Source organism: Charadrius vociferus, unplaced genomic scaffold (genome assembly GCF_000708025.1).
Source record: "Charadrius vociferus isolate BGI_N301 unplaced genomic scaffold, ASM70802v2 scaffold1413, whole genome shotgun sequence".
Taxonomy (NCBI): Eukaryota; Metazoa; Chordata; class Aves; order Charadriiformes; family Charadriidae; genus Charadrius; species Charadrius vociferus.
Genome location: NW_009647827.1, coordinates 1,214,909 through 1,223,024, shown reverse-complemented (window position 1 = coordinate 1,223,024; position 8,116 = coordinate 1,214,909). Strand labels below are relative to the sequence as shown.

The 8,116-nt window shown below is 40.7% G+C and overlaps 1 protein-coding gene across 1 annotated transcript; it reads right to left on the bottom strand.

The window, feature by feature from the left end:
• Positions 1 to 333: 333 nt before the first annotated feature.
• On the bottom strand, positions 334 to 7,075 carry LOC104284193 (chromosome unknown open reading frame, human C11orf88). Its single transcript, XM_009882486.1, has 4 exons — positions 6,881 to 7,075; positions 6,155 to 6,292; positions 2,265 to 2,324; positions 334 to 390 (listed from the first exon to the last, which is right to left on the bottom strand). Exons 1-4 carry the CDS (start codon positions 7,073 to 7,075, stop codon positions 334 to 336), a joined length of 450 nt encoding a protein of 149 aa, XP_009880788.1.
• Between the last annotated feature and the right edge of the window lie 1,041 nt (positions 7,076 to 8,116).

The following is an 8,116-nucleotide window of genomic DNA, read 5'->3' as shown; positions in this document are numbered from 1 at the left end:
CTAAAGTGTTCATAACTTTAAAAAAATGTCTAAGCTTCCAGTTCCTTCCCTTAACCTCGATATGGAAATAAAAGGAATATATATAGAAAGTAAAGGAGTAAAGTACAGACAAATAGCAGCAGATTTTCAACCTTTTAATGTCTAAATTTCATAATAATATATATTAATATAGGATAAAACTGAGTAGTTATTGTCAAAATAACAACAACAACAAAAAAAACCTCAACCAAAACCAAAATTAACAACAAGCAGAACATCTTTCCCCCCCAATAGGGCCTGACTATTTAGAAAGAGGAAAAAAACCCCAAACCAAACTTATTTTAAGTGTTTTCTTTACCTTATTTGATCAGTTTTGATCCTTGGTTTATGGGGATGAGAAATCAGCTCTTTCTAAAAAGAGGGAAAGACATTAATTATCACTAGTTCATTCCAATCTTACTGTTTCTCCTGGAGGACAGCTTTATACCAACACTGAACCAAAAGACTACACTAGTAATAGTAAAGAGTTTGTGCTTTTTTAATGTGCTAATATGGTACCTGAGTAGTCCAGAGTACAAAACTCACAGGAGTTACTGTGTCAGAAGGAAGGAGACTCATGTTTTGTTCCTGGCCTAGCTTTAATGCATAGAATTTGGACAAAGCAGATCTACTCGATCCATCACTTTAATGAACTTTGAGAAAAGGAAGTACTTAATACGAACCAACTTAAAAGCTTAAATAAGGAGGAAGAAAAAAGGAGGCTTTTATGTCTAAAATGAATACGTCATTTCTGAAAGTATCTTTTGAAATCTTGTCTTCCAAGTTACTTCTCAAATCACTACACTTATCAGCTTTAAAATTTCAGTTCTACTCTCTACCATTGAGTAATGAAATTGTATTAATTAAGATATGTAGTTCTTCAGAAGGACAGATGTTTAACCTTATATGGAGTAAAAACTCATCTATCTCTGCTTTGTGTCATGTGAATTGCAACTGAGATTACAAGGAGTGCCTTAATGTAATACAGACCTCTTATTCTTGAATTTTCTTCTCCTGATAAACATCTGGCCAGGCAAGCAAAACCATTAGAAATCAGTAAATCTAGAGTTCACTACTGATAATAATAAAACTCCCTAAATGGAGTTCTTCCCTCTATTGATCAAATTTAGTTTATGAGACCTTTTCAGGGAGCAGAGCATGTGAAACCTGCAGCCAGTTTAATAACTTTGTTATAAACAAAGTTTATAGGGTTGGACTAGATGATCTCCAGAGGTCCCTTCCAACCCTAACAATTCTGTGAATTCTGTGAAACTGAGTTTCAGTGTTTCGGTGGAAAAAACCCTAGAGACAAAAATGAAAAAAACCAAAGCAACTAACAACAGAAAGGCTGTAAAGATTCCTTTGGCATATTAAACTGAGAAATTTAGACACTTACACATAGTTGTATTAAAATTGGTTTAATTTAAATAAGTGAGGTCCTTTCATTATGTGTTTCTATATAGAACCCGGGACCCTCAGCACAGTGCCGCCACAGTCCTCCCCACTGTTCTGACAGCACTGTAGTCGCTGCTTCTGCTGTATTTCCCTTCTCAGTCCCAGTTCCCTTCTTCCAGTTTTCAAGGTTCCACACTTTCTTGTATTTGCCCCATTCTCCATCTGCCTCCACCAGTGAGGGCGGCTTCAGTTCCCGTCTGCTCCTCCCACAAGCACCTCCACATTTTCTGTGAAAATTTTGATGTACTAAGTCATCCTTTTGAGACAGTTTGCAAGAAGACATGCAATCCATTCTCAATGACTCTTCTATGCTTTTGTCCTGGAGAAAGTAATCAAGGCCAGCGTGTTGTAGCTGACTAAATTATAGATAAACCCACATAAAAAGAAAATGTAGCATCAAGAAATAGTCAGTCATACCTTCAAACGCTTTGAGGTATTTATAATATCACTCAAGTCCTCGCATTTTTCAGACTGGCACCGGTCCAATAACCATATTTAGCTCGCTTGAACTTCATTTAGCTTTTATGCTTATTGCTTCCTACTGTCTGGTCTGAATCACACAGCCTACAGGATCCTCTTTGCTTCGGAAATTTGTTTAATAATGCCAACTTTTCTGCATGCTTATTCAAGTCAAACTGAGGTGCTTTTGCTATGCAAGACTGGTTCCATGGTATGGTTTGCAACACCCCATGAACCCTCATACACTGGACTATGGTTCTTTGAATGCTGCCTGTATTGTAAGCACGCACAAACCTTGAGATGCATCCATAGTAAAAAGGAATCAGGCTTACTGCAATCCTTTCTTCTCTCTGTTTCCTTAGGAAAGCTAGTATTTCTTCTCTTCTCCTGGCCTGAAAAGAAATACATTTACCACAACAAACGCAGAAAACGGAATTAAACACATGTAATACTTGACTTGATTGTAAACTTTAAATTCCTCATTGAAGCTGAGAACTGGAGTGAACATACAGCAGAAACAGGCATAAGAGGTTACTGGATAAATTACTTCGATTTCTCTTTCTTCCAGAGGTCTAGAAAACACACCACTTGGGAGAGCAACCTTCTCTTGCTAGGTATACATGAGGTTTGAAATAATCCTTCTTTCTTCAAAGCAGAAGGAATCATTCCAAATGTCAAGATGAATATACACACTAAAGATAGCAAATACTATTTTGCAGCATCTTGAGATTATGAAATTGGGGTAGTTCAGGACTCACATATGCATGATGACTCGTTACAAAAACCTTTTTATTTGAGAGGTGCAACCAGAGGTAACTTTTGCCTTCAGTATGCATCTTTGGATTAAGACAGGCTCTGCTACGCTGTGGAAGTGATTTAAAACTGTGATGATTTCAAAGGTGAGAGAGTTTAGTCCAGTTTTGAACTTTGGAACATTTAATGACTCTTTTCAATCAATGGTTCAGGTTCCTCTCTCTGCAAGAAGAGAAGTACACATCCTAGAACTTGTTAAACCTCCTCACTTTATACAGTTAGAAGAAAAAATAATTTCTGAGGGAGAATAAACTCCTACTGAGAATTTTTTAGTACTGTGATTCTCAGACATCTGAGCACATCTGTATGTTTTTGCCTTATGGAAATGAATAGCTTTCAGCTACAGTGAGACATCATTGTTTAAGCTGAGTAAAAGCATATTAAATTGTTTTCATAAATTCCTAGCAATTTGTTACGAAACAGACATTCCAGGAAGTATTTTGGGAAAACCCTCAACCAATACCAGAAAGGAGCACATCTCAGCATATGACCAATCAAAAAAAAGAAAAGAGCTTCTCATTTGTTCTTTTCCATCCAGAAGTGGTTAAGAAAAGATGATGTAAAATTGATGGGGAAAACTCCTGGTTTTCAGTGCAGCGGATTCTTTTGTCTGGAAATTTCTTCCATGCAATTTAATTTTAGAAATTAAGCAATCTTCATAATTTAAAGTGGTTTCTTCAACAACCCTTTCCAAGTTTTAATGAGCTTTTTTTAATGAGCCAACTTCTTTTTCCTCAACAGATTAATGTAAATGACAGCATGAAAGACAAAGCCCTAGCTCTAGCTGTTTGGGAGTCCTGATATTGAAAAGTAACACCCACCCAATATTACAGAATTTTAATTCTTTTCCTTTACTGTTATTCCCCTTTCACAAAAGGGAAGTTGATAAAAAGGAAAGCAAAGCTAAGCCACATCTTAGATCACAATAGGAAGCAGTATTTCTATTCAAGAGTGTGGGGAGTTAATGTAACCACAATACCGAAGTGAGGCAAGCAGCACCGGCTTGGGAGTGGGAACCAGGTTCAACCAAGAGACAGATCATCAGGCAAGTTAGTGGGGAAGCGTCAGTACAAGTTCTAGTCAGGAAGGCAGTCCACAGATCAGGCTCCGTGATGGAACCTTAGAACTTACTAACTAAAGATAGCCAAATAAGACCAAGATCAAGAGAAAAAAGTGGCCAGATTGGAAAAATGTCTAGCAATACAAAGATTTATTCACACAAGTCTTGCATTCCTCTTTTAGATACATTAAACCGATTACTCAGGTTTGCAGTGTTTATAATTTTGAGATTTCTTTTTTAATCACAAAATATCCTGTAAAGCCTGTGAGACTTGATGCATTACAGAATAGTCCAGTGAAATAAACATCCAGAAGACAACAGATTTTTTGCCATGTGCCTCACTGCTATTTTATATGAAATTAGCTAACTAATTAAAATAAGCATTTCTAGTAAAAGAATTCACTGTCAGTTTCTGAAATAACAGTGTTAATGCAGCTAAGCTTTCTTTCTAAAAAACCCTGTCCCTGTACCGCTGTGGAAACAACATTCACTTCCCAGATCTACACAACAGAGCTTCCAGGTTTTGCTCTCCCAGGGCACATGCTGCAGGAAGAGGTCTAAATCAAGTCTGAAATCTGTATTTGAACAGGAAATGACACCTATGACTGATAATAACGTGAACATTATTCCATTATTCATTCAGTGCATTAATTTTAATTTTCTTAGACTTATGTGAGGCTTATAGCATGTCCTGTAGTTGTATGAAGTAATTTACTCATTGAAATTAATCAGTCATCTTTATGATTGCCAGATGCCCAAAGCTGCAAAACCTTGCTATCAGCTATTGTTACTGAATTTTAAAAAAAGTGAACGGAAGATTCAGGGAACTGCTGCTAGCTTGAGCCAGAATTCAGAAAGAGGGCTAATTGATGATAATGGATGAGATGCATTTTGGAATTATTAATTAGAAAAGGAGGATTGCTGACTTGCAGGAAAGACTTGCAGACCTCAGCACCTTTCTGCACCTCTTGCAGATTGCTCACATCTGGCCTGCTTCCCAAATATAGGCTAGAGGCTTTTCAGTAAAAATGTGGAACGTTTTACTAAAATGACAAAAAAAAGAGTATTATTACAGAGTCAGGCTGAAAATTTTATTACAGTATTTAATACTAGTTGTCTTAGTTTCCATTACTTGTGTGAATTGTATTCATGGTATATATGTGGAACACTAATTTACCAGGTAGAGTAATAGGGGCTTCAGTAAAAGTTTATATCAGTGTCTCAATGGCAAGCACTACTGTTGTCTGCATCTTCTTTTTCTTGGCAAACTAATAGGAGAAACCCCAAGCTCTACGTACTTGGTCCAAACCCACTGTTTTGCAGGAGGTGGCCCTCAGCGATCTGCATACCATGTCACTTATTTTGCTTCTTTTCATGGCTAATTTAGTGCTTGAGTCACTGCATAAGCATGAGTACATATGCTTCATAGCATACCAAATTTTATTGATCCTATCCACCAATCACAGACTACAGAACCATTAACTAAAGTGCTGAGTGGGCAGCTGCATGCTAGATTGATGTTAGCTTTTGTAAAACTCCACTAAGTCAGAAGGCTCTGTGCAGTCCAGAAGGATCCAACCTGAAAGGCACTACAATATCTGAGTCATGCCTTCCATTGGAAAAAAAGCATCATCTATAAGCTCAGTTTTGATGTTGCTTGCTAAAATCTACAGTTTCTTCTGCAGCTAAGCAGTTTCTACAAAATTTGAAATGCCTTGGTCTAGCAGTTCTTGAATTATACCTCTCTAAAAATATCACCTAAACCTGTCCCTGAGTGACAAGCTAAGGCAGAAGCATTTCTACGGAAGCTGATTTAATAACAGCCCACTACCAAGTTTCTGGCATCTCTCACTCAATGAACTCTTGGCACTAGCTGCTTCTGTGCACAAGCTAATGGACTAGATCTATTAATAACTAAGACAATTAAGAAATAAACTTACGCTTTGAGCTGTGTTTCAGTGTTTCTATGCCAGGATTTTGTGTGTGAAAGTGCATGCAGCACTGGTGGGGTTTTTCCCCCCGAAATGATCCATTTTTGAACCTGGGCGCTCTCAGGTGGCTACTTTTGCATACAAAATCAGAACAGACATTATGTTCTAGCTATGAAGAAAATAAGTACACAGCCTACTACTTTCAGCCCTGCCCCAAGCCAGCATGACCCAATTAGGAATAAGTTTAAGCTAACCATCAAGAAATGGGCTGCATTATGCAGACCATACAGTGGGCCAGGTCCAGGCGATTTTCATTACTGTTCATTGTGTCGTTTCCAAAGTTCCAGTATCCCACCAAATGACACACAGGGAATGGAAATATTTATGAAGTAAAAGAGTTAGGATCAGTGGTTCTTACCTGCTGAAGATATTTTTCCTTTACTTTAGTTTTCTCCATGCTTTGAGCTTCCAAGAGTCTCTCTTTCTCACTGTTTTTTTCACTTTCTAAATAAGACAAATGAGAGGCAAATGACCAAGCGGTCCTACTGCCACTGTCCTTCACAGGGGACAATTGAACCATAGTCTACTTTGGGGCCATTCAGAAAGTTAGTTATCCCAGTGTCTGGATCCCATGACAGTATCCACTGAATATCTCAGTCGTGCACACTAGGGGCTGTGGCTCTTCTGTCATCCAGACCTTATTGGCATGAATCATTGTTCATTCCTGAGAATTAATTCCTCCCAGAAACCTAGGCAACAAAGGTTTAGCAAGCTGGGGGCACACAGTGCTTCATACATACTTCTAGAAAGTTGTGGGCCCTGGAGAGTAGTACTTCTCTCTGGAAAGAAAACTCACATTAAGGGCACCTGGGAAGGTGGCAGGGGGATGGTGCAGGGAGGACATGAGGCCCTGGAGAGGTGTGGGGGGCCTGGAGAGGGTGCAGGGCTCAGGCAAAAGGTGTGGGGACCCCAGGAGAGGTGTGAGGCTCTGGAAGGGGGACCCTGGAGGAGCATGAGGCCCCAGGGAAGGTGCAGGACGCTGCAGAGAGGTATGCGGTCCCAGAGACAGCGTAGGGCTGTGGGCAGGGTCTTCTCATGGGGCAGGGTCCCCTCATGGGCCATGGTACCCTCACAGGGGTCTCGCCATAGGGCAGGGTCCCTTCCCGGGCAGGGTCCCCTCACGTTGCAGGGTGGCAGGGCCTATACGGGACTCGAGTGGTGGCGGGAGCATGACTGAGGTCCAGAAGGTGCGGGCGAAGCCCACGTCAGCTGGGCTCGAGCCAGAAAAGACAAGGGGCCCATCGGGTGCCATCAGGTGCTGTCCTGGCTCTGTTCCCATTGCATGGCATGAGGCTGCATCCTGGTGTCCTCTTTCCATGAGGTGGACCTGCCCAGCTCAGCCGGTCTGCTCCTGGCCTGTGGCCACGAGGAAGCAAGAGGACGGCAGGACCCTGGTGCTGCCCGTGCCTGTCACTGCCACCTGCTACGGTAGGTACCCGTGACTGCTCTGCTCGGGCCCTTCCCTTCTCCCTGCTGTTACTGGCCTCTGGGTGCCAGGAGGGAGGACTGTAATGAAGATGCGGAGCCGTCTCAGAGCAGCACATCTTCCAGCAGCACAGACATGCCTGGGGAGCCTCGACCCAGCTGCACGGTAAGGGACTCTGCCTGTCACAGTAAACACAGAAGACCAGAAAGATGGCCACATTGTTCATCCCATTTCAAGTGTCTTTAGGTCATTTTCACTCAAGTCTAGCTTTGGGCCTCTCTATGAACAGGAAGTAGCGGCCACCACAGGCCTCAATTTTATTTATTCAGCAAGAGTAAATAGAGGTAAATGTGAAAACAGTGGCCTTAGACAAGTGTAAGGCTGAGACCAGCATAATCAGAACTGGAGCTGATGTCTACAAATTTTGGAAAGAAAAAACCTTTCAATTTGTTCTCATGTTTTTTAGTGTCCTGTATGCAAAATTGTTGTGAATGAAGTGTATCACACAGGTACAGTTAAACTGGCTTGACAAATGCACTGATGTCTCTTGCATGTGTGACAGGCAATCCAGTACATTTCACTTGTTTTATTTCACTGTCTTGCCTGTCTATTAGATGCTTCTGCAAAGAGGTTAGCCTACCTGCCTTCTGTTGTTGAAATTCCTGTGCATCTGATTTCCATTGAGATATCTTCCAAACCTGTTTACCTGGCTGTGTGGCTAGTGATTGTGACTTTTGGCAATCAGCTAACTACACTGCCTAGTAACTAGGCTGATGTAAGAGACAGTTCCCTTTCAACTACTACTTTGATGAAGACTGGGGTTTTGTTAAAAAAAAAAAAGAGCAGGTTCTAGTATTTTCTCCATTATTAAAATTCTTGAATGTTAAGCAAAGT

Bases quoted from the DNA above. Each gene is read 5' to 3' on its own strand.
- LOC104284193 (XM_009882486.1), bottom strand. From the start codon at position 7,075: ATGGGAACAGAGCCAGGACAGCACCTGATGGCACCCGATGGGCCCCTT. The intron at 6,293-6,880 runs GCGAGACCCCTG...TCCCCTGTGAAG, and splicing joins GGAAGGGACCCTGCCCTATG to GACAGTGGCAGTAGGACCGC. The intron at 391-2,264 runs GTAAGCCTGATT...CCCTCTTTTTAG, and splicing joins AGAGAGAAGAAAGGATTGCA to AAAGAGCTGATTTCTCATCC.